The 25068-nt window shown below is 41.8% G+C and overlaps 2 protein-coding genes across 15 annotated transcripts in view; one reads left to right on the forward strand and one right to left on the reverse strand.

Moving 5' to 3' along the window:
* The window catches only part of PPFIBP2 (PPFIA binding protein 2), a 108105-nt gene extending 96843 nt beyond the window's left edge, over window positions 1-11262 (forward strand). For 11 of the 12 annotated variants that reach the window (XM_081011942.1, XM_081011945.1, XM_081011938.1 and 8 more), the window contains 5 exons: window positions 799-924; window positions 2952-3140; window positions 5471-5650; window positions 8206-8271; window positions 9111-11262. In XM_081011942.1, coding sequence (XP_080868068.1) covers window positions 799-924; window positions 2952-3140; window positions 5471-5650; window positions 8206-8271; window positions 9111-9179 — 630 coding nt within the window. In that variant the 3' untranslated portion in view covers window positions 9180-11262. Of the gene's footprint in view, window positions 1-798; window positions 925-2951; window positions 3141-5470; window positions 6276-8205; window positions 8272-9110 lie in introns of those variants that run through there. The other variant, XM_081011946.1, reaches the window with a different exon arrangement.
* Window positions 11263-12085: 823 nt separating this feature from the next.
* Window positions 12086-24951, reverse strand: CYB5R2 (cytochrome b5 reductase 2). 3 transcript variants are annotated; one of them, XM_081012426.1, is made up of 9 exons: window positions 24724-24949; window positions 22580-22726; window positions 19147-19219; window positions 18625-18731; window positions 16703-16832; window positions 15443-15526; window positions 13996-14081; window positions 13464-13563; window positions 12086-12641 (listed from the first exon to the last, which is right to left on the reverse strand). In XM_081012426.1, the coding sequence occupies exons 1-9, from the start codon at window positions 24736-24738 to the stop codon at window positions 12469-12471; spliced, it is 915 nt and encodes a 304-aa protein (XP_080868552.1). In that variant the 5' UTR covers window positions 24739-24949; the 3' UTR covers window positions 12086-12468. The 3 variants fall into 3 exon arrangements, with proteins under 3 accessions (XP_080868552.1, XP_080868553.1, XP_080868554.1); XM_081012427.1 differs by lacking the exon at window positions 24724-24949 and adding an exon at window positions 24425-24636; XM_081012428.1 differs by lacking the exon at window positions 22580-22726 and having other exon boundaries at window positions 24724-24951.
* Between the last annotated feature and the right edge of the window lie 117 nt (window positions 24952-25068).

Genomic DNA, 25068 nt, shown 5'->3' on the forward strand with positions numbered 1-25068 from the left:
TCACACTTTTTGTTATCTGGACCACATGCTATTACATTCACCTTCTAACACCAGTGTCTGAGCACGTGTGCTGATTCTGAGGGACAGAGGATAAAGGGCCTGAGGGCTAGTTCTTGATCGTTCTCAGGAGATTAGGCATCTCAGGCTTGGTTGTGTGTGTTCAGCCACTTTTGTTTTGCAGCGTTGGCATGCTGAGCTTGTGACTAAGCTGGCAGTGCCTGTTCCTGGCAGCACAGAGTCCTCTTCTAAGCTAAGCATTCATTACTCACTCCCATTATTTGCAATTCATTCCTATGACATAGTGGGCCCAGTGGCTTTTGTTTGACGATTGTAGAAACGTAAGGGCAGTTTGTAAAGAAAATGCATCTAATGGGATGCTCCCACCCCCTTCTATCTTTGGGTACCCCTGCCCACCCACAGTGGCTCAGGGGTGTCAGGCAAACTCCCAAGAACAGCATGCAGGGGGAGGAGAGTGAAGAATGTTGCCCTGATGGAATGGTCACCTTATTGCAGAGTTGAATTCCTCCTGTATAGTTTGTACTTAGAAGCTTGGCTGGAGGCATTGAAGGCCTTTTTAAAGAAAGGCTATAATGAGTACACACCTCATTTAACTTACTGAAATGCATTACTTTCTGAGCAAAACTCAGCAGCGCTGCAGGTCTGGGGGGAAATTACTGGCTGCAAAGGAGGAATTGTTTTAATAGCTATTTTCAAGCAAACAGATAAAAATAGTAAGTGGACTTGTCGTTTCTGTATCTTAACCGTGTGCATGTATGTATCTATCTTTCCTCAACACAGAATAACATTTCGCCTTCCGAAGTAGTTCAGTGGTCCAATCACAGAGTAATGGAATGGCTCAGATCAGTAGATCTGGCAGAATATGCACCGAACCTTCGAGGAAGTGGAGTTCATGGTGGCCTTATTGTAAGAAACCAGATCTTGCCTTTTGCTTCTATATATGTTTAAAAATCGGTTTTCCTAAGCATTTTTTGTACTCTATGCTGTGAGCTGAACAAAATGAGAGTGTTGTTTGTTGTGGCAGGAAATGTATTCATTGATTAGTTTTAAGCCATTTGACAACATATAAATTACATTTTATAAACTTGTGGTAGCTAAGAAGCTAGTCCCCCACTCTTTGTCATTTACGATATGGATCTGTGAAGCTGAAATTAGAGAGCGGAAATTACTTTCAAATCAGCAATTGATAAAGTGTCAGCTGAACCTCTCAGTGGATGGGTGCTGTAACAGGTGCATGCTGGGCAGGACAAATTGTTTTTCAATACCGAACATCCTTCGCAACATTGCAAGAGTCAGATGGCTTAGATTGAAGATCAGCAATTGCGGGGGGGGGGGGGGGGGTTAAAAGTAATGATGCTCTTGACAGCAGGTCATATGGGGAATATTTTTGGATTCTTAGCTGTCTAAGGCAAAATAAGCACTACTATATTCTTTGCTAGTGCACTGATTTCTAAAAGACAGCTCATGAAGCCATCACAGTACTCAAGGTATACTCAGCTACACTGAGTTTATTTGCTATGGCAGATGAGAAAAACAGCCCATTGGGCACGTTTGCCTTGACCTGGAGATCCATATATGTTCAAATATGTGCTCTGGCTTGCACAATTATTTCATCATTTCAATGAGGCGGTAAATCTCCATGTGAAATTGGAAGAGCACAACATTCTACCGCCTCTGTTAGAATAAATTAGAAGAGATAATTACACACAGCAAGCTCTGTAATTTCCCAGAATGCACTGCTCTTTCCTCATCATGCAGATCCCTTTCTAAACTCCGCCTTGTCATCATTATCTTAATAATGTTATTATTTGTAGCCTGTCCATCTGACTGGGTATCCTCAGCCACTCTGGGCGGCTTCCAACAAAAATAAAATGTCAAACATTAAAAGCTCCCCTATATAGACTGCCTTCGGATGTCTTCTAAAAGTTGTGTTGTTCTTTATCTCCTTGACATCTGGTGGGAGGGCGTTCCACTGGGAGGGCACCTCTACCAAGAAGGCCCTCTGCCTGGTTCCCTGTAACCTCGCTTCTTGCCTTGATGCCTATAGAGCAGAGCTAGCCAACACGATGCTCTCCCGATGGTGCATTGGCCATGCTGACTGGGGCTGATCAGAGTTGGAGTCTAGGAACATCAGGAGGCCACAGGTTGCCCACTCCTGATCTAGAGCGTTGCAGTCCAACAACATATGGAGAGATTAGAATGGAGGAGCTAAGTTTGTGTGTACACGTATTCATCTCTTCTTCCTCTGCCTTTCCCTTCCTTTTCTTCTGCATTGTTTTGCTACATTATAAGATCCATGAGGTCCAGTGCCCTTGCTTTTTCTTTGATTTTCCCCAAAGAATATCTTTACCTGGATGATATGAGCAGAATTCTGCTTGTGAGATGCTCCTTCTGGTGGACGTGGAGAATATGATTTCCAATGTCCAATGCAGCCCCCTCTGTGCACCCTCCATCCCCAAAGTGCTCTGGAGGTTTGGGGGCCTTCCAGAACTGTGTGTGAATGGGGCAAAGAACTGCAAACTTCATCTCCCCCCACCTCCTTCCATGATTATGATCAGGTTCCCTTCCATTCACAGAAAGGCAACTCAGGATCCAGGCAAATATTATGAACATACCGTGGTCACATGGAAATGTATTGTGCATACTAACCTGTAGATCAGGAACTGCAGGCTCTGTGCATGGTTGTGCCTACAATCACCCTATACAGAGTCTTAAACTGGTGCTACTGAAAATCGCAAATGGATGTTCTATTAATTTTATACAGCTGATGGTTGCAAACAAATGAAGAGCTGCTGCTTTCTCTCTGCAATGCCAGGAAGCATTCTAAATGCTGCAGAGAAGGGTTGAAGTGCTCAGATAATTCAAAGCATCCTTCTGCTCAATTGCTTAGGGGGCATGTATAAATGCAGCATGTGTGTTATTTTTCCTGACAGATCCTTGAACCTCGTTTTAATGGTGATGCTCTGGCAATGCTTCTCAACATTCCACCTCAAAAAACGCTGCTAAGACGCCACTTAACCACTAATTTCAATGTGCTAATTGGACCAGAGGCACAGCAAGAAAAAAGAGAAATATTGGAATCTACAGCTTATGCGCCTCTGACTACCACTGCAAAAGTCCGGGTAGGCCACATGGGAAAACAATAACAACCACAACCACAGGGTTGTATTAAACGGAGTGTTAAACAGAATACTTTGTATCAGTGCAAGGATATTTCTTTGTGCAACGAAATATTCTCTGCCCCCTAAATCTGTCCTGGGAAAAGTTTTAGCACAAGACACAGTCAGTTTCTTTCATTTTATTAGGTTGTTCATGGTTTGCTTGTTGCAGTGTATACATGTTTTTAATCATTATAACATAAAAATGATGAATAAATATATATATACCGTATTTTTCGCACTATAGGACGCACTTTTTCCCCTCCAAAAATGAAGGGGAAATGTGTGTGCGTCCTATGGTGCGAATGCAGGCTTTCACTGAAGCCTGGAGAGCGAGAGGGGTCGGTGCGCACCGACCCCTCTCGCTCTCCAGGCTTCAGGAGAGCCCCAGCGCCAGCCCCACAAGGTCGGGGGACAGAGGGAGGCGGAACGCCGCCATCCCACTGTCTCCCGAAGTGGTTTGGAGGCTGACGGCGGGGAGACCCCGCTGCCTGCCCCGCAAGCTCCGGGGACAGCTGGGAGGCGCAGCGCGTCTTCCCGCTGTCCCCGGACTTGATCTCAAGGCGGGCGGCAGGGAGAAGAGCGCTTCTCCCCGCTGCCTGCCCCGCAAGCTCCGGGGACAGCTGGGAGGCGCAGCGCGTCTTCCCGCTGTCCCCGGACCTGATCTGAAGGCGGACTGCGGGGAGAAGAGCGCTTCTCCCCGCTGCCGGCCCCAGAAGCGCCTGGGGGGGGGGGAATATTTTTTTTTTCTTTATTTTCCCCCCCAAAAAAACTTGATGCGTCCTATGGGCCGGTGCGTCCTATGGTGCGAAAAATACGGTATTTAAAATCTGTTCTGGGTTCCCCCCTAACTTTCCAGAGCAGATTTGGTGATGGCACAGACTGTGTATGGAAGTGGGGGAGAATTCCCTTGTGCTGGCACTAATCCTTGGGGCAGCACCAAAACCTGCCCACAATTTCCTACTTTGCAAATTTGCAAGCCAGTCTTTGGAAGAGTTGAGTTGTTGTGAGTGTTCTTAATTTCTCAGCAGCAGATTATATATCTGTACACCACAGCCTATTTTAGCAACTGTTATGGCTTACCCCAAAGAATCCTGTTAAGTCTGACTTGGTGAGGAAGCTGGCAATTCTTTTAAGTCTGTAGTACGTATACAACCATGAGACTGAAGCACATAGCTCCTGGCTTTCACACATTGATGCATGTGTTAAGACCTGTCTGTTGTTGGATACAATATCAGTACCTGTTGTGTATTTTATAATAATAATAATAATAATAATAATAATAATAATAATAATAATACTTCGTTTATCTGCTGAAACTTTTAATTAAGATTGCAAACCTATAGTAATAATACATATTTAGTGGGATCTGTTCTTGCAAATTTTGCTGAAAGCAGCACACTCCCTTATTATGCAGAAGTTTGCTTGCTTTTTTAGAAGTCATGGAGAAGTAGTTGTTCAGGGAAGTAGCCCTTAGCATGCATTGATCCAAGACCAGCCCACCTATGAGACAAAGTGAGTTGACTGCCTCAGGCAGCAGGATTCACTGGGGCAGTTTCGCTGGATCCCAATGTCAATCTCTCTCTCACCTCCTTTTTCCAGGTTTCCCTGGTGTGGAGGGTGGCATCACTTTGGGGTCTGCCTCAGGTGACAAAATGCCTTGGACTGGGCTCTACATTCTGTGTTTCTCTGAAACGAGGAGTGTATGCAGAGATGAGGAATCTTTGGCCCTCCAGATGGTGATGGACTCCCGTTTCTTATCAGCCCAGCAGTCAGGATGTTGGGAGCTGGAGCTCAAAGAGTTCTGGAGGTCTACAGGTTCCCCATCCCTAGTTTAATGGCAGCAAATCTGGGCCAGCAAACACACAGACAGAGCATTGTTCACAGCTCTGTATTAAGTATTGCCTTGACCTGAAACAGTTTCAATTAATTGAAGCAGCAGTTCCTAATACAGTCGTACCCCAGAAGTCGAATGGAATCCGTTCTGGAAGTCCATTCGACTTCCAAAACATTTGGAAACCAAGGCACAGCTTCCAGTTGGAAGCTCCTGCAGCCAATCAGAACCCGTGTCAGACATTTGGGTTCCAAAGAACATTTGCAAACTGGAACACTCACTGTTCACGGCGTTCAGGAGCCAAAACGTTCAAGTCACAAGGCGTTCGACTTCCGAGCTATGACTGTACTATACTGTTCTGTGGTCTTTGGATAAAGGATGATGATGATTACTAGTACTACGTTTCTCTGATGTTGTACTCTTCCTCCCCCCCCCCCCCCCCGCTTCTCATTCTCATTAGCCAAAGAAACTTGGATTTTCACATTTTGGAAACTTGCGAAAAAAGAAATTTGATGAATCTACGGATTACATTTGCCCTATGGATACCAGCCCAAGTACCACCAACGGTACTCAGAGAAGCTACGGCTCCTACAAAGTGCATAATGCCCTCCCTGACAAAGAATTAGACAAACTGGATCAGGTGGGCCAGGCGGACTGATGTCACTCACCTTCCATCCTCTTCATGCATTCCAAAGCTTACAAATAACCTTTTGTTTCAATTTAACCTAAAATGCATAATGCATCTGCATGGATTTAATGAATGTATTGGGATGAGGCTTGAAGAATCTGATACTTAAAATGCCATCTGAATTATTTTTCATTTGCAACCACTGTGTCATCCTACTCACCTTCTTGAGCCCTTTTTCAGGAATGCAAAAAGCTTTACACAACAGTCGTAGTTGAAGTCCAGGCAGCCCAAAGCCCCAATCCAGCAAGGGTGCTGTGCATGCACTGCTGCTCCAGGGCCATATGTTTATACATATATACATTCCGTAAGCGCTACCCAGAGATATTTTTAACTTTTTATATTAGCTTTATATTGTAAGCAGTTGTAAAGATGTGTCTATTTTATTCTGAATAGTACAACTGGATTGTATATTTTTAATAAGACATGCTTATTTCATCTGTGCAGTGTCTGCACCACACTGAATGTACATGATATGTTATTAAAGGAGCTAACGATATATCTATAAAAAAAGAAGAAGAATGAACAAACAACTTTATCGAACAAAACAATAAAAGTAACGCATTTGGGGGGAAATGTCCCAACTTCTCACGTTGTGATTATTGTGACGGAATCAACCTTAAAACTTAAAAGAGTTTTTGAAGAGGTTATCCAAATTGCCGCCCTATTGGTAATACTGAGAAGTGTGTGTAAAGTAATTTTTTAAAACCTGAAAAATGGAGCAGCTGGAGCTTGAGCTTTCTGCAAGGTACAACAGTCTGATGCAACTTCCGTGGATTCTGGTTTCCAAGTCAGAAACAGAATCAAAAAAATGGTAGTAGATCGAAAAGACTAATTGTCGAAAGTTGATTTTTTTAATTATTATTTTTTATATGCACGATTCATTACATCTAACACATTTCATTATTCCATAATTTAAAATGTAATTTATTATTTTGTTTTATCTAATGCAAGCAATTTTATCATTATCCATTTGTCCTACAATCCTAGGCAGCCTTAGAACAGGTAGGAAGGAGGTGTGCATGTGATCAGAACTGTGTTGTGTGCTTTCATCTCTTGGCTGTCCCCCCCCCCCCCCCAATTTTGCTTCCCAGCCAAGCTCCTTAAAAAGCTTACAATTAAAATAACACACCCGGCAAACAATACCTCCCACTTCTCCTTAGCTTCAGGCTAAGGATAGGAGTTTGAAACACAGCATTGAAATACTGTACTTATTTCAGACTGGCTTATTTATACATGATCATCTTTGCATCTCCTAAGCAGGAGCCAATCAACTAACGTTATTGTCATTTTCGTGTTCAGCACCTTGAAACTGGGTATTTCCCTTTGAGACGTATTTTGTGCATTGTACAGTGTTGTTGGTGGGTAACATATGTGTACTGTACCTTAATATTTTCTTTCTTTTTAAAAAATTTATTGGTTTTCAAAGTATCAGTGGTTCCTTGCATACACAAGAGATCTGTTGCGCAAATGAAGGCTCCCCTGCATTTAGGTGGAAGCACTGCATATGCAAAGGCAGGTGTGAAGAGAGTCGCATCAAACACATGGAATTGTTGATTAAAGAAACAAATTTGGTTGGATTCCACCAGTCGTCATCCCCCCATATATATATATATATATATATATATATATATACACACACACACACATACACACACACAGACACTATGCAGGTTTTGCAAATCACATTTTTAAGGTTTGGGCTCTTTGTTATAATAATCAGGCAAGCTTGAATTTGCAGGTGAAGAGGCTGTCTGCCATAAACTGAGAGCAACTGAATTAGAGGGCTGTATGTGTGTATGGCAAGGAAAAGTTGCAAAGCCTAATACAGACTTACTGGTGATTTGAGTTTCTAATAGCTTAAATTTACAGGCAGTAGTGGAGGGGGAATCATTCTAATTTTAAAAATGAACATGCCAAAATGATGGATCTCAATATGAAGTATATAGACAGGTTTGTGAAATCACTGACATCACTGAATACGCTCAAAGCACGAACAACCTTTTTTTCCCCAATTATGATGGCAGCATGCTGAAAAGTTGAACCTGCATGTATGCATCTTGAAATGCTCTTGACTGATGGAAAACGGCTTTTGTTCTGAAAATGTAGAATAGCACCCAAATTATGAATAAGGCAAACCCCTTGGATTTATTTATTTTTTTAGTTACGTTATTGTAAAATGAATTGCCTCAAATTTAATATTTTTGGCCCTGCTATCCTATTAACAGACTATATTCAATGGAAAGGTGTCGATTACTCTGAGTATGGCTAATGTGCAGTTTAGAAATAGTTCAAATACTCAGATTCTAATGTTGCTTTTAAAAAAATGAAATTTAAAGTCGGACAAGAATGACATTCAGAAAAATGACTTCGAAGATAGTAATATAATTAAACCTATTTTTTTCTGAAGATAAAAGCACCTCTTGTATACGCACAATGGTTCAGAAAATATAAAGCATGTAGTGTTTGAATTAGCTGTTTTAATTTCATCAAGCTGAATGGTTTTACAGATGGAACATTCAGAAGGAACAGTAATGCAAATAGGGGAACTTTCTCAAGGAATAAACAACCTCACAGTAAGTACTAATTTGTCATTCATAACCTCATCGTATGCGCAAATTCAAAACTGAGATGAGGTGCATTGATATGTTAATTACTCATGTTCATTTATATTCATTTATAGTTAAAACTCCTATAAGTAAGACTATATTATGGAGTTCAATTAAAAACACAAATTTGACCTAAGTAAATTTACATTTTAAGGCCTGGAATGGAAATATTTATATCTTTGTAGATTGCATGCAAAATGAATTTATCTTTCCTAATGACTTAAGCAAATTTTCAGTCGTATGAGAAGAGGACTTTAGGTTATTACACGCATTTTGCAAAACAAGTCAAATGCAGAAAGGGATTATCTGCATAGGGAAGAGTGTTTAATGCATGCCGCAATTGCCTTTTGATCCCAGTCTGCATTGCAACATTTGCTGAACTAGCTTTCCAAGACTATTAGTTATGTACAAATGCCAGTAAAGGATATGAGCCACTGCTTTATTTGTTGAGCAGTTACATCTATTTCTCCATACACCTGACATTCTCAAAAGTCAAAGTCTTGTTGCTTATACTATGCATGACCTTAATTCCACACACTATAAACACTATAAATTTCAGGGATTAAATTTGCCTGAAAGCAAATGAAATAGCTAAGCAAATTACTTGTGTGCAACTAGCTTCTACTGTTTCCAATTAGGTTAGAAAACTGGGTGTTATATATAATAATTATCTTAAATAAGCCCATGTGAATCTCAGCTAAATCTGTAGAGGATTTATGCCCATGTGAATCTCAGCTAAATCTGTAGAGGATCTAATCACATACATCTGTGATTTATGAAGTCTACTATGGTTTGTTTTTTTCCAGACTATGTTAAGCCAAGATCAGTTGCTGAATGATGATAGATTTTTAACAACAACGTTTGAGGACTGGTGATGAAGATTCCATGTGACCAACACCGCTCTTAATACCTCAGTTGTATTAGGGGATATGACTGGTCCAGGCTGGGTGCTCTGTTTAAAAATATGCCACTGAAATGTGTGAAACCTTTTTAAGTGCTGTTTTTCACATCTCCCACCCCAACAGCAATGAAAACCCTAAGGTCTAGGTACTTAATACATGCAGTCAAAGAACCTATGCAACATTTTTAGAAGTAGTAAAATTAAGAGTATGTAAATATATTTTAAAGCACAGTGAGCCGTTTACTAGTCAGTGATCCATTTTCTATATTTTGTACTTGCTCATGGTGCATATTATTGGAATCATGTTAGTTTTCTAAGGTATCACCCCTTATGAATGGTTAGTACAACCAACACCATGTTTTTCTTCCAGTCTGGTATAACGATCCCCTGATATGATAAACATGCTAATTATTTACTTGACCACTTACACTAAAGCTGTATCTAATGTGTCTCCTGTTGGACACTAACACTCCCACCCTTGAAAGACTATTCCAGTCCAGTATTCAGTTTTCCTCTCTCCCTCCCAACTTGTGTTCTGCATTGTACATGAGGTCTGCAATAAGAAAATGTATTGTCCCTTACTTCATAAGGCCAAGTAGTGAAGTGGTACCCCACTGGCATGATTATTTCTTTCTGTGACATTCTCCCTTACCAGCATCTCTTATATTGGATGAGCTAAAAAAAAATCTCTGCTCAAGATGCAATGAAAATATTCATTTACCTTGATACTGCATTTCTTAAATGCTGCAGTTTCACTCTTGCAGTATGCTTACAGTGGATTAATTTCTATGGATTTGTGCTCGATGAGCTTTTTACCATAATAGCTAAAAACAAAACAATTCTCAGAAAATTATGTTTAGAGAGCATGAACGGACCAAATGGACTACCAGAAAGCAGTAAAACCACCAGCTGCTTGAAACTTAGATAATATTGTGAGGACTGCCTTCCTTAATAATGCCTGCTATAAATTTAAGGAATTAATTGGAAGAAGAGGGTTACTTTAACTTTTCAACCTAAATTGCAAAGCAAGCAGTGGCCCTTTCATACACCCAGGCTTTTTTCTTTCAAAGTCTCAGTAGTTCTGCAGATGGAATGTTGTAAGCCTGCCACAGATCAGGAGATTAAGATAAGTTTTCCCATTCCATAAATATTCTGGAGGCAGAAGTTTCCACACTAGGGGAAAAAGTTGTCCTTAATTTAAAGTATTTGTATTACCTACTTTCTTCACTGCAGCATTCATGTGACTGTTTATTAGGACTGTTGTATTGCACACAGCTGCTTCTTGTTTCCTTTATGAAAATCAGAACACTGTTCTGTCCTGTTCAAAAACTGGCTTTATAGCAAATAGCAGTTCCATGAGCATTTTGTGTCTGCTTGTTTTGTTCCTAAATCTTTGCTCATGCAGATCTGCTCTAAAGACCTTCAAGCCTGCTCTAGTGTAGCACTGTGGACATCTACACATCATTAGGCAAGGGTACCACCTGCTGGTGACAAAGTTTTGGTCGCAAAAAACACACATTCCAAATGTAACTTCTGTTGCCATCCTAATAATAATAGCACAACTCTGAATGTTTTCGTTTTGCAAGAGAGAGGTCAACATGCAGCCAGCAGACATCCATTGAATCAAACTGTGAAAGCTGGGGTGGGTGGCCGTTTGGACTTTACTATTAAGTAACAGGTCCTTGAATGCTTGTACAAGATGAATACTTGAAGCATAAACTACTTAATGGCTTTTCAGCCCTGGAGAGCTTTTGAACGTATTTATATCTGTGTCATTTCTTACAGTTCTCGAGCTAGTGCATGCTCTTAACCTCAAAAGCATGAAAAAGTATGTTGTATGTCATTTTTACAAAGGTGACTGTTGAAGCATATGCATGCATACAGTCTGTACTAGGGTTTGTGGTCTGGATGATGCCACCTCCCTGAAGCAAAGCACGGCTGAGTCTGGTCAGTGCTTTGGGTGGGTGACTCTCAACGACATGTATGTCACCTTGAATTCCGTAAAGGAAAAAAGGTTGGCAATAAGTGTAAGAAAATAAAATTGGTTAACAAATGTTCCCAGAAAGGTTTTCCTATTTGACACACTGGTATGAATGTTTGGCTCAGAGAGTTCCAATGTTGCAGAAAGAGTTTCATGAGCAACAATCAATGAATATACTTCAAGGCTATTAAGAATTGGTGGTGTAATGTCTTGAATATGAATAAGCTACGCCAAGACTTGCATGAGCAATATGGCTCAAATGTATATGTATACATTTCCTACCTTGTCATCAATATTATCTAGAATAGTTTATTGTGGCAATGTTTAGAATATTGTTACAGTATAATTAGGCAATGTCACAACGGCTGGGTGGTTAAGACTCTGGAAGACACTCCCTGCAGTGTCTTCAAATGCAGTTTATGCAGGAAACAGCCCATATTTGTGTCTTTGGCTATATGGCTTAAGGGAAGCTGTAAGAGGAGGTTTACTGCCCAAATGCTGCATACATGGTTCTGAAATTGAAGACTGAATCCTGCTGAGACTGCTTGCCTGCCCCCACCCCCACTTTTACATCCACCACCACCCCTCCTTTGGAGGAGCACCTGCCCAACAGTGAAGCTCTTCATGCTGTCCGACCTATAAAATGGGCTTTGGCTTTCATGCTCCAATGGCAGCATGGCCCCAACAGATAGGATGGTCTCAACAGCAGATTTCACTTTCTGCCTACTCTTGCATGGTTCTTACAGGAAGCACTGATGTTCCCCCTGGTTTTCTGAGATGGGATTCACTAAAGCTGATGACATGTGAAAAATCCGGGCCAGGGAAGAGAGACAATGACAGAATAATGAACATACTTGAATGGTCATTGTGAAGTAAATTATATTACTGCATCAAACAAATTTTACAAAACAATTTGATGTTTATTAAATGGAAAACTGTTAGCTTCCCCGATAGCCTTTTTAAATGCAGCATTCTTCTACTGGTTATAGAACTACTTTTGGACAAAAGAAGCTGTTGTAATTACATAGTTGCAACAGTTTAAGCAGCATCTCAATGCAGAGGAAGGCATAACCTAGCACCGTTAGTATGAGAAGCAGTGTTGATATAAACACCAGTTGCCATACATCCAGATTATCCCAGACATTTTGGGGATTTCCAATGGCCACATCCCAGCTATGTCCGGGAAATACCACTCCCATCAGTCATCAATTTTACTACTTGCTTTAACACAAAATTTGTATGTACCAACAACGTACTATAAAAGGGATGGTACAACTTCGGTTTAATAAGCAAAAGTGTTTTCTTTGGCATACCCTAGCTTTTCAAGATTAGGCAGACAAGCAAACTGAATCATAGGTGGGGGTCCACACATCAGAATCAGAGTCTCACTGGCAGGGGGAGGCATATGTTCTTTTATCATGCTATCCGTAATAAAACCAGCACTATACTTCCAGCCTGAAATGAAAAAATGGTGGACATAGTTAGAAAGCCTCAGGGCTAGTCTTCCATATTAATTACTTGTCTATTATATCACCTTAAGAATACATCAGATATGTCTACTATGTGATATCCAGAGAAGATTCTATCATGATCCAAACACATTTAGCGCTCTCATCTAGAAGAGCTTCCAGATTCAGTTCCATAAAGCGACAGCCCCTGACTTCAATGAGTGAGACCATCATGCATGGCAGGAAACCAGTGGTCCACCAGATAGTTCTGGACTTCCCCACCATGCTGGGTGGAGGCTGATGGGAAACTGGAGCTCAGCAGCACATTAGCCACTCCTGATAGGTGACCATCAGATCTCCAGATGACAGTTTGATGCACATTCCAAAGATGTAACTAGAACCTAGTAAAGCTCTTACTGAATCTTACAAACAGCATGGACAGCATTTATAAAATGCAACAATCTACATGGGGCAGGCTCCTAGTCTTAAACCAAGAGAAAAAGAAGTTGGTGGTTGTTCCTTAGAGCTGCTGTTCCTTCTTCCCCTCTCACCTCCCTCAATAGAAAATCCTAACCATCATGATTCCTGTGGTTACCCCCCCCCAAAAAAAGTCTTAACACCTGATGTTTTTGTCTTACTAGTGAAATAGCATTTTGCTTTGCAAGGGTTCCTGGGGTGCATCATCAACGACAACCAGGAAAAATGATCGAAGACAGAAAAATCCTGGTTTACAAACTTTAAATGCTCACTAGAATTTATCTAACATCATAGCAAGGCAAACATATCCCTACACTAGAAGTATGCCATACTCAAAGCCAGAGTCGCTTACCCTGAGGTGGTCTGTCCAAAGTGTACCACAGTTTAAACTGATCCGAGTGATTTGCTGCTACATCTTCAAGCTCTGGTCTCAATAATATATCTTCTTCTGTCTATCGGTAGAAGGTCAGTGAAACATCCACGAAGTACAATAATTGGGAGATTCATGCATACACACACCTCTCTTAATCACCTTTATGCACCATTGTTTCTAACTTCACTGCCCCCTCTTATTTTTACCTTATTAGGTAAAATCAATCAGCTCCTCAAAAGTTTAGCATTGAGGCTATGATACCCTTTGCTTAGAACAGAATTCCAGTGAAGGAGAGCAAACTGACCTTACTTCTGAGTAAGTGTGATTAACATTCACTTTCTGGCCAAACTTTCTGGTTTATCCTGGATGGGAAAATGCATACAAGCTGCCTTCTCTTGCCGCCTTCTAACACTCAAACTGTTGCTTGTTAAAACCCTGTTTCAGTTCCACTTCTCGAAATCCTTTGTGAGAACCACAGAGAAAAATCAATAAACTAGAGAAGTCTACTTACCTGGTTAGCAAAAAGAAGGTAACACTTGGTGTTATCTTTGGGGTCCTTTGTAATGTGACGAATTAGTTGAAGCATTGGAGTAATTCCTATAAAAATCAAAGCCAAATGCAACAATTAGATGTTTATTTTCTATTCCCACAAGCAGAGACACTTAATGCTGCCTTATCCTAATTGGATTTTTGTAAGATTTTAGATTAGTCCATCCCAGATTTTGTTTGACTAGCTGTAAAATAGGACAAGGGGAATGGACTGCTTAGCAGTAGTGCTTGATGATTAGCCTGCATTTACTATATTCGGTGTAGCTGAATTCACACTCCAGACTAAATCTCTTAGATTGGTAAGTACATTCCTAAGGATGACATCATCATCATCATCATCATCATTATTATTGTTAAGTTGTGGGTGAACATATCAGACGACACAGCAATTCTTCAAACAGCTCTTGTTTATTCACAGGCCAGGACAGAACTGAACTGAAGGGTTTAGTCAGCCTGCTTATATAGAGCTCCAGTACAACGTTACTGTAACAACTTTCTAAAACTATCCAATCACTGAACGTCACTTTCAATCCCTTATTTGCATAACTATCTACAGTATCCCCCTGCTGGCCCAGGGTGAGAACCTCAGTACATAACAATTACTACTACTACTACTACTACTACTATTTATTTAGTTATTTCTACCCCGCCCATCTGGCTGGGTTTCCCCAGCCACCCGGTGGGATCAATACTACCTGCTCCAAGATGGTAACTATTTCAGAATTACTGCATGACCCCAAGCTCTTGTGCTCACGCCATGTTTTCACTCAACCAGACAGTTATAGATCACTCAGTTCTCAAATTGATGTTGGCCAGAGCGTTACTAGGGTGCAACACAGAAAGCACTCCTGCCTCTTAGTGACCCCACAACTGCCCCACAAGAATGCAGCCACAGCTTCTCCCACCCAGCTCTTCCTGCAATGCTACCTTCCACCCTTCTGCCATGGGGCAAAAGGAGACTTCTCCAGCAGGTGAAAGGGAACAGTGGCCGATGCAACTGAATATTGAGCTGAATAAAGGGCAGACCACTGCCATATCATTCACTGCTGAAAGAAGCAGCAGGAATCTTAAATCAGGCCCAAGTAAATGTATTTTGTATAAATGCAACACTTCTATACTGTTGATAAGTTATAACAGGCCAAAGGGTGACAGAGGCTTTAGTTATCACATAATGCCATCTACTGAGTTCAAACCAGGGGTCAACAAATACTAAAACGGCTTGCCAAGCAGCCTCCTCCACACAATGAGTCCTCTGGCATGAAGGACTTCAGAAGTGCCCACAATGAATATGGGAAAGCCTCAAGCTAGCCCCACCCAAGTTTAATGATCACATAAAATATATGCAGTAACTTTAGTTCTTGCCATGTGCTCAGCACTATCTGTCCCCTCACCAAGGCATAATATCATACCTGTTCCTCCAGCTATCATTCCAACATGTTTTGCAAACTTTATCCTTGCTTCAGACTTCTTATCTGGCTTGATAGAAAATTTACCTGTGTGAAAATGAGATTACAGCTGTCAAGGCAAACCAAAGAGTGAACCTATGACCATTTCAGCAGCATTTAATCACTGTGCCATGCAACACTGCTCTTTAAATCTGCAATCCTATGTAAACCTACTGAAACAGTAGGCTTTACCTCCAAGTAAACACAGGATTGAGCTACACAGCCGGTCACTCATCATATTAACAGTGAGGCAATATAGTCTAGCCAGTAGAAGCCAGGATTTATAGGTTGGAGTACGTTGCTTCATTTACAGCAGCTAACATGGAATAGAAAACTATGTAATTAAGGCTGTAATTCTGTGCATAGTTACTTGAGAGTACGTCCCACTGCACACAGTGGGACTTACTTTCAACTAAACATGCATAGGACTGCACTATAAGAGAAGGTATTGATGCACATGTATTTTAAAAAGGACTGGAGTTAGCAATTATCTTAGCAAAAAAATTAAAATGCATTATTATTAAAAGCATTTTTACCCTACTCTTCAGTTAAAAAAAGAAAAAGAGGTGCCCAGAGCAGCTTACAAATATAAGTGATATGTTTAGAAGTTGCTCTGGGCAGTGTGATCTTTTTTAAATTTTGAGTTTGCATCTTTCTTTCTCCCTACCAATCTTTTTTTTTTGTGTGCCATGTCTTTTAGTTTATAAGCCTGAGGTGAGTGACACAAGAGAGAGAGAAAAAGATTGGGAGGAAGAAAGAAAAAAGCAAACTCGGGGCACTGTTTTTCAATTGAAGAGTTCTTGTAATGACAGCCTGGAATTGAAAGATTTCCATAAGTGGAGGATCCAAATATTTGTGATATCTCAGCAGAACTGAAGGAGAGGCCCTGCAGTCCACTCTCTCTCCCTTCAACAGAGTCTGATGAAATGACTGCTCCAATTCTACTGCAGCACATGATAGATAAACGATTTAAAGATACACATCATCTTGAAGCCCCCCTGCTTCAGCTGAGATGCTGTAACTCTTATCTCTCAGTGACTTCTGCCCATCTGTCTCTCAAGAGCACCATCACTGTTCAGTTGTCACAAATTCCTGTTGATTACCCTCTTTGGCATACTAATGTTACAGTGTTCGGACAACAGGTGAAAGACTGCCCCAAATATCTTCTTCATCACATCATCTAGCAGCTATTTTAAGCATCTGGATTCTGTGACCTTATTGTACCTGACCCCTTGTATACCAGAAGTCCATTAGGTCCTCTGAAGTCAATGGTATCGCCAATTTTCATGTTGTCTAAATGCTGGGACATCTTCCCACCTTCCGGAAACTTGGGGTGAATGTTTTTGTAGTAAACCTGTTTGAAGAGGAAGTGAACACACAACAGTGGTAGAAAGAATTTAGCCATTTTACTTTAAGGCAACAGTGAGATGCAATGGAAAGGAGTAAATAACAACATTTTTCACTCTGCCCTTTGAGCTAAAACGAAGTGTCACAATTGCCTGTTATCACACAAAACATGAAATAGAACCCAGAAAATCCCAGAGTTTGTAACAAAAAAACCACTGCACTTCTATTTACCCTACCAGATAAACTTTAAGAACTCAAGTCTAAAGTACTAAGTCTTATTTGGTCTCTGGATAAGCTTTGGTAAGAAGTCATCCTGGAAGTAGGCCGGGGGGGGGGACACCTGTAGTCGTTCAGATGTTGCTGGACTCCAACTCCCATCATGGCCAATGGTCAGGAATGATGAGAGTTATGAAATCAATGAATTGCTTTTAGAATGCTGTGTTACTTTTATTGTTGTTAGCCGCTCTGAGCCAGGCTTCGGCTGGGGAGGGTGGGATATAAATAAAATATTATTATTATTATTATCCAACATCTGGACAACCACAGGTTCCCCACCCTTTCTATGACATCCTTCCCCCCAGAACAGCAAAAGATTCACCTTTTTCATTACAAAGTGTTACAGAGTATCACACAATATGCTCACAAGTCACTAATCTTTATATCAAAGCAGAAACATCCTGTCTTTAGTATGGCTGGCATAGCACTGGCCCTGCCCTTCTGTTTTATACAAAAGCCTGAAATTGACATATTTATCAGATTTAAGTTTTTTCAACCTCTTTATTCCATGCCTGGATAACTTTCACCTGCCACATTTGTGTGCATCAGGCAGAGGAGCAAGTGGATAAATGATGGAGGTGCCTGTATTAATACTTCCCTGTGCGCAATGATTCTTTTCAAGCCTTGGAAGAATCCTGGGTTAGATTAAATGTTGCTACTATACACGAGAGAAGACAAAACCCCACAACAGAGTGACATACAAGGATGGCTTGAAAAGAAGTCATTAATTTAGACAACTCAAGTTTTTCCATCCTACTGCAGTTACTGCAGCAATGAATGATCCAGCCACAGGGGGGGAAAGTCACTTGCACATACACTGGTCCTTTAATACTTCCAGTACTCAAGAAAAAATAGTAATAAAGTTGCTTCAGTTACATTTATTCCAATGTATCACTGAAGAAAGAACCAGCTGTTTCTGTACTTCATCTTCCTACTGTCAAGATGCAACCAGGATTTTGAAAGCTTCTTCCTTCCCCAAGTAAAAACATTAAGCTTATTTAACATGCAACTATACATTTGATCTGGGGGGGGGGGGGAGATCAGTACAAAGTTCAGTGGCTGGCATTCAAGATATACATCATTACATCCCCCCACCCCTATAACCCACTAAATCCATCAGAACCTGCAGACATATTCAGTACCCACAGTAGAACCAATCTTCAAAACACCCATGAGAGCACTTTAAGATCATTGTACACACACACACACACACACACACACACACACAAATGTGAGTTGTGTTTTATTTTCAGTGCCCAGACAGACAAGTCTCTGTTAACATGTATAATAAAGGAAGCTGAGGCAAAGCGTATTTCCCATCATGTCCACACCATTCTCTGATTCCAGAATGAGCCCATACACTTTTAAAATATGTTAATAATAACCTAGTGTGCTTCTTCAGACATAAATTTAAAAATGATCTAATTTCTGGCTGCAAATTGTAATTTAGACCCATGTTTATGAGAAATAGAACCAAAATCCAAGCGGATCAAGCTACCAGCATTAAATAAATTTAAATATACCTTTATGATTAAATCAACATAGCCTTTCACATCATCACTAGAAACTGGAGTGTAGGCCCGGATCACAAGGTTACCGTCCACTTTGGCAGAGAGATATACGTGTTGGCCTAGGTGGGAGAAACTGTTAACTTTTCATTCCAAAGTTCATAACAGCATTAACAAACTAGCTAAACTGTTGGACTGCTCAAAATTTACATTTTTAAAAGCGAGAGAGAGAGAGAGAAAGAGAGAGAGAGAGAAAGAAAGAAAGAATCTTCATAGTTGTGAACATAAGCTTGAAAACACATGGAAATCAATTTCAGGAAGATGAGGAATTGGAAACCAACACAAACTCACATTATGCTTGAAAACATCATTATTTTTAGGCTGTTATGCCAAGAAAAGTCTGTACAATCTTAATTTGCCTCCACTGACATTGGAGTTGAATCAGTTCTGAAGAGTTTCCAGAGTGATTTTCCAGAGATGGGGTGCTGTCACCCAAAAGGCTCTGTCTTAGAAATCATAATATGCAGCCATGCTTACCTACAGGCAAGCCCAATATATGTTTTGATGACGGAAGTTCAAACCGAAATCTCCTGGTATCGTGACTGATCTCCTGTAAAAACACAAAAAGGTGGGTATTGTAGGGTTATGCTATGTAACAAAACATTCCAAAACTTCAAATTTTTAAAGTCACATAATACTCTTCATGGATTTGCTTTGATTAGCAGAATAGGCACTGCTACAGGTGACACATAATGCCCATTCCACATCTGTAAGAACTTGATTCTTTATTCCTGAATTGCAGGGGGTTGGACTAGATGACCCTTGGTGTACCTTCCAATTCTACAATTCTATCATTCTATGGTCATCTAGTGTGGAAGCACCTACATTTTGCATGTAATCAGAACTGTTTTGTGTGCTTTCATCTCTTCACTTGTTTTTTTTCAATCTTGCTTCCTAGCCAAGCTCCTTAAAAAGCTTACAGGTAAAATTATACCCTTGGCAAACAATACCTTACACTTCTCCTTAGCTTCTGCCCTGTTTTACTTCAGCCAATCATCTTGCACTGACTTAAGATTGGCTTAAGAAGAAAAAAGGGGCCAGGCTAGATCAATCTAGTGTGTTTTGCTTCCTACAGGGCTCAATCAGATATTTCTGGGACACTTATGAGAAGGACACAAAAGCATTTAGGCAAATCCATCTGACCCTGTTGGTCCAGCCACAGTGATTGCTTCCCCACTCTGTCCATGCAATGGCTGTTTAGGGATGTGGCATTCTTCTTTCACTTGAAGAAAGTTACTTGGTTCATTACATTGCACAACAAATTCTGACATAAGTCATGTCTCTGAAATAAAAGTAGCCATTTCTTATAGATCTTGAGGGGCTGAACACAAATGCAACAATGAAAACACAAAAAATGACTACTGTTTCATAGAGATGTGCAAAGGTTTACTATATACCGTATTTTTCACTCTATAAGACACACTTTTCACTTCCTAAAAAGGAAGGGGAAATGTGTATGCGTCTTATGGAACAAATGCAGGCTGCGCAGCTATCGCTGAAGCCAGGAGAGCAAGAGGGATTGGTGCGCACCGATCCCTCTTGCTCTCCAGGGATAGCCACGCAAAGCCTCTTGAGCGCTGCGGGAGCGCTCCTCCCTCTTCGCTCAGGAGGCTTTGCGTTGCTTTCTTGTTTCTTGTTTTCCTCCTCTAAAAACTAGGTGTGTCTTATGGTCGGGTGCGTCTTATAGAGCGAAAAACACGGCAATTGAAGAATGTGCACGTGACAACATGCATCGGTTAAGCCGGCTTCTAAATCCAATGCCGCTTAGCCTGTCACTTGCATAGCTGTTCAGTAGCATCTCTGGGCAGCGTCCAACAGAAGTCAGCAAACATGGCAGAAGACCACTTCCCCTGGAATCGTTTCTCCATCGTTGCAATTTCCTGATGAAAACTCATCACTAGCCATACCACAGTTGTCGGGAAAGAAATTTAAGTGTGAATGGAGAAAGTGGATCTTTAAGGACATATTGCAGCCAGGTCTGCGATACAGTGACACGTCTTCGACCAGTTCCTTGTAGTTTTCTGCTCTGACATTCCCATGGAAGCTAGCTGACACCAGACAAAACACATCCCAAGCTTTTTTTCTCATCACCCTGAATGATTCCAAGGACATTCATCAGGCCATTTACATTATAGCAGAACATAAGGTGATCTTCATGACTAGCGTGATTCGAAGTCACTCAGACAATTTCCTTCAGAAGATTCCATTGCTGAAGTCTTGATCCCAGTAACTCCGCTTTGGCCTTGCACAGCTCTACAGCTCAGAAAACAAGATTGTTCAGTTCTTCTTGTGTAAGAATGTGTGGAGTTTGAAATTCAGTGTTGCCAAATGAAATTGTGTACTCAATGTGGACTGGGTCATTTATACATGATCCTCTTTGTGTGGATATTTTCACCCCCTCCCATTGCGAAAATCTCCTGATGTTTTCAGAAAGGAGGGGGCGGAAACTGCTCTTTGCTTCTTCCGCTCCTGCCTGTAAGAGTCTCTGTGTTATCTCTGTTGTGATTAGATGGCTGAGTGAGAGCTGTAACACTCATGCAAGCCAGTACCTCTTTAATTTAGTTTGCAGTAGCTATTAGAAATAAAAGAAGTTATGCTTCACCGCTTTCTTCTGTGTTGTTCATACTCTGCTGAGTTTGGTGCTCACAACTCACAGTTGTGGGTCCAGTGCACTTAGACCTGATTTCCAGGAGTGGAAGGTCTCTGGAAGTGCTTTCCAGTTGCCTAGCCCAGTCGGGGCAGATCCAGTTGTTGAGCCTAGTCGTTGGCATCGGCTCAAAGGCGTACTGACACTTTGTATCTCCTACACAGGAGCCAATCAACTCATGTTAATGTCATTTTTGTGCTCAGCACCTTGAAATTAGTAAAGATTGGCTATTTTTATTTCAGAGGCATTTTGTGCATTGTGCATTGATTTGTCACAGAGATACAGCCGTAACACAGGGAAAATATGTCAAAGTTCGTTTCTTGCTATGAAATGCAAACAGCTAGGAGGGGTTCTAGTTCAGTGGCAGAATACACAGCTTAGGTCCTTACTCCCTCATCCAAACCTGCCTGGGTTTTGAGATCTTCAGCGGAGGCTTTTCTCTCAGTCCCACCACCCTCACAGGCAAGCTTGGTGGGTACGCAGGAGAGGGCCTTCAGTGGTTCTCAACCTCTGGGTCCCCAGATGTTGTTGGACTACAACTCCCATCATCCCTGAGCTCTGGCTAGGGTTAATGGGAGTTGTAGTTCAACAACATCTGGGGACCCACAGATTGAGAAAGGCTGCCCAGGTAGCTGCTCCCAGACTCTGGAACTCCCTCCCTAGAGAAGCTGGAATAGCTCCTTACTTGCTGTCCTTCTGGCAGCTGAATACTTTCCTGCTCCAACAGGCTTTTAGGAATTGACTTCTTTTAATTAAAGGGCTGGTGCCATGTTGCTTTTAGGGTAATTATATTTTTAAAACAGATTTTATATATGTATACAGTTTTAATTCTATCAATGTTTAATTGTATTTTAATTATTGCTTTTTCTATGTTTTTAGTTATTCTTGTTTTTTATCTGCAAGCTGCATTGATTTCTGTCAGGGAAACACAAGGTATAAATAAATCTAACAATAATAGCAAAAGATTGTTAATCTCAGAGTCAAGGGTTCGAGCCCCACACTGGGCAAAAGATTCCTGCATTGCATCCTGATGACCTTTGTTATCCCTTACAACTCTACAATTCTATGATTCTAACAATAAAGAGCACAACTTTTGCATGTACGAAGCCCCTGGTTTAGTCCCTGTCATCTGCAATTGAAAGGAACTCATCCTGGACAGCTACTGCCAGCCACAATAGACAATACAGTTGTGGATGGACCAATGGATTAATTCAGTATAAGACCACTTAGTGCATTCAAACCATGTAAGAGAAGATAATTTACCTCTCTCTCTCTCAAACACAATGCATACTTGATATTTGGATCTTGTAAAGTAATTGGACCTTTCTTCTTCCGAGAGGCCATTGGTTTAAAAACCAACAATGCAACAGATATTGCAACCAGCATCCCAACAATCAGGAAAGATAGATCCTGGAAGAGAAAAAAAACCACACACACACACACTAAGTAAGTACTGTTGAATGCCACCCTAATCTCTGAGCAGTGCAAGATGCCAGAGGTTCCAGGCACTTACCCAGGGCTCGGTTTCCTCAGAATGAGGGATAGCAGAGACTGTGGTGCCTTTAGGATATATGGTTTATTTACACATATATACAACCTGTGCCTAAGATGGAAGGGCTCACAGCATTATCATCCCATAAAGTCTTGCTTCTCCCATAGTCACAATCTTGGAATCAAACAGAAATCAAGCATGGCTCTCACTCTCTGGCTTCTGCCTGCCAGTTCACACACACACTGGCCATTGTCCTTCCAATAACCAGCCAGGTGAGGGAAGGGGGCCCACCTATCTGACATCTGGCACAAAGCAATCTCCTTTGTTATACCAGTGACCCTACTTAGGGCCATTAACTCACCAAGACGCTTACTTCAGCACTTGAATCCTCTATTAGATTTTAACCCTTGATGGAACCAGGACCCCAGGAATAAGGGACTCAGGCATCATGCAGGCTAACCGCCCCACAAAACACTAAATGTGCTGCAGGTGTAAGGCTTTGCTACACAGTTGTGCCAGTTTAGCATCACATTTCCATAGTAGTTTTCAGCCCTGAACAATGTGCTTCACCGTAATGACGTCACAGCCCCTTCCAATTCCATGCAGTAGATATCCCTGAGAAACAGACGCTTGCTCAAAGCAATACTGTGAGTCAAATGGTAAAGCAAGACTTTGAGCCTTGAATTTCTCAAGGACAATTGCAGGCAGGAAAGACTGGTTTATCTCCATGTTGTGTGCAAGGCTCAGGATAAAGTAACAAAGTGCACAGAACCGGTCCCACAGGAACCAGTCTAATCCAAAAACCACCTCTCTTATTTCATGTCAAGACACTTGTGCACTGGGCAATCATCATCAGAGATGGATTTAGGGATCAGCCGCAATGGACGCAGAGCCTCGGGCGGGGGTAGTACCACAACTATGATTTAGAATGGGGCAAGATAGTGCTGAATTTTGGCATCACACAGGGCACTGCTGAAATTTGGGACCCCAAGATCTGTCACTGCCATCAGCTCTCACTTTTATACACACAATCACTTACATCAGTGCTTCCCAGTGGTCCGCAAACCCCAAGGAGCCTGTATAGGCCACCCAGAGGGTGCATGGCACACGACAAAACCTACTGTAGAGGTTTCAAAATTCTCAAAAGTGAGAAAGTCCATAGCTTGTGGTTTTGGTTGGTTGGTTGTTTTTATATATATATAATATATAATTTATTATTTGTACCCCGCCCATCTGGTTGGGTTTCCCCAGCCACTCTGGGCGGCTTCCAACAAAGATGAAAAATACACTAAAATGTCACATATTAAAAACTTCCCTGAGAAACAGGGGGTACTTAGCTAATTGGGAACCACCAACTTGCATGGATGAGGTTGCCAGCTTTTCAGTCAGCCCCTCCATACAGTGCCTTCACACAGGAATGGGACTGCTGCCCTTCATGCTTCTCTGCAGGCTTGCAAAATGGCTTCAGCTGTGCATTTCTGCACACCAATAGGCAGCTAAAAGGCACAAGAGCAGGTCTGGCCATCCCCTGCTCCCTGTCAGTTGGCAACCCTAATTAGACTCTCAAAGAAATAAGGAAATGATAAGAACAACGCGGGGGGGGGGGGGACACACACCTGGTTTGAGGAAGGAAAAGCTGTTGAGGAAGCAACTCGTCTGAAACAGTTTATTTTCAGTTATTCGTTTTCACTCATTACCGCGCGGCAGCCCTAAACTCGGCAAGAATCCATATCGCGAATGCCAGTGGCAACGATTCATTGGGGAGGAAGGTAAACAAAGGCAGCTGAGGCGAATGGCCTTTTCAGGCACCTGGGCGTACAAAGGGCACTAGCGTCCCCGGACTTCCTTCGCTGGGCTGGGGGGGGGAGGGTCCCCTTGGCGCCCCACTCCACCCGCCCGACGCCGCTTTCCTCACCACACTGGACTCCATGATCCACAACTGCAGGTCTCCCACGGAGAGCACGACCGGCTTGGCGGCGGGACCTGACGCCTCTCTTCCCTCAGGAGCTTATAGCCCGCTCTCTCTCCTCCTCACTGGCGCGCTAACGCCTCCGGGAGCTTTTCCCGCCCAGCTTAAAGTTAAAGAGCAAAGTCCCTCGTTGAAGTTAAAGAGCAACCGGTTCCCTGGCTTCTGCGACTGCTGCGCGGCCTGTTCCAGAGCGCGCTTCTGAAGCGCCTTCGGGACCTCGATGCGCCTTGCGTCTCTGAACGGTTTCTGCTCAGGGCGTAGCCAGGCTTCATGTTGGGAAATCAAAACCTC

The sequence above is a fragment of the Podarcis pityusensis genome (genome assembly GCF_964106645.2).
Source record: "Podarcis pityusensis genome assembly, chromosome: 1".
In the NCBI taxonomy this organism is placed as follows: domain Eukaryota; kingdom Metazoa; phylum Chordata; class Lepidosauria; order Squamata; family Lacertidae; genus Podarcis; species Podarcis pityusensis.